Source organism: Anarrhichthys ocellatus, unplaced genomic scaffold (genome assembly GCF_004355925.1).
Source record: "Anarrhichthys ocellatus isolate YVR2014 unplaced genomic scaffold, GSC_Weel_1.0 scaffold429, whole genome shotgun sequence".
Classification (NCBI taxonomy): domain Eukaryota; kingdom Metazoa; phylum Chordata; class Actinopteri; order Perciformes; family Anarhichadidae; genus Anarrhichthys; species Anarrhichthys ocellatus.
This window is the reverse complement of record NW_022280403.1, coordinates 8099-9022: the sequence shown is the minus strand read 5'-3', so window position 1 is coordinate 9022 and position 924 is coordinate 8099. Positions and strand designations below refer to the sequence as shown.

At 49.2% G+C, this 924-nt stretch overlaps 1 protein-coding gene across 1 annotated transcript in view; it reads left to right on the top strand.

Annotated features, from left to right (window-relative positions):
• The first annotated feature begins 428 nt into the window (after nucleotides 1–428).
• The window catches only part of LOC116401408 (3-oxo-5-alpha-steroid 4-dehydrogenase 2-like), a 4813-nt gene continuing 4317 nt past the window's right edge, over nucleotides 429–924 (top strand). The window contains exon 1 of the mRNA XM_031879777.1: nucleotides 429–709. Coding sequence (XP_031735637.1) covers nucleotides 429–709 — 281 coding nt within the window. The remainder of the gene's footprint in view (nucleotides 710–924) is intronic.

Genomic DNA, 924 nt, shown 5'->3' with positions numbered 1-924 from the left:
ACTCATCATGTGTTCATTCATCACGTGTTCATTCATCATGTGTTCACATGCTGCTCCCTCTGTCTCTTCTTCTTCTTCTTCTTGTTTTATATCAGTAAACTGCTCAGTTAATCTCTTTCGTCCGTTTTGCTGACAGCTGATGTTTTAACTTTGTTGCAGTTTAACTGCTGACGTCATCTGGTTGTGAGGCTTTGGTGAGCTCCTGTGTTCCAGATGTTTGCTCACATTCTTTTGTTTTGTTTGTATTGTTCTCTTACAGAGTCGGGTCCAACAACCACAGACACTTTCAAATTGAAACTGTTTTTATTAAATATAGTGTTATTAAGTATTCTCAGTAAAACAGCCCCTCTCGGACTGGCTGCCAGACCTGGTCCACGTATCCCTCCTCGGTCCGCTTCCAGTCTTCAGTCTCTAGCAGAGCCGCGCTGATGGAGTGTCGGGACGCCGCTGTTTCCTCCCTGAGCTGGGCTCTGATCGTCGGGGGCGCCGCCTACATGCTGCGCCAGACGCGGAGCCACACGCATTACGGCCGCTACTTGCCGGCGGAGGGTCGCTGCTGTCCGGCCCGACTGGGCTGGTTCCTGCAGGAGGTCCCGGCGTTCCTGCTGCCGCTGCTGCTGCTGCTGCTCACCAAGGAGCCGGGATGGACCGGAGACCGGACCGGGAGGACGCTGCTGCTCTGCACCTTCATGCTGCACTACTTCCACAGGTTACATGAGCTTCTCTGTGTTTCACTTCTCTGTCTCGTGCTTCTGGATGAATGTGTATGTTGCATGTTTTCAGCTTTGTTAAGTATTTTCCAGCGGATCCAAGAGGCTTTTTAAGGAGTTTATGTAGCTGAAGGAGGATTTTCTCAACACATAAAAGAACACTTCATCCTTCAGTTTATCACAAACATTCAACATCAACATAAAAGAACACTTC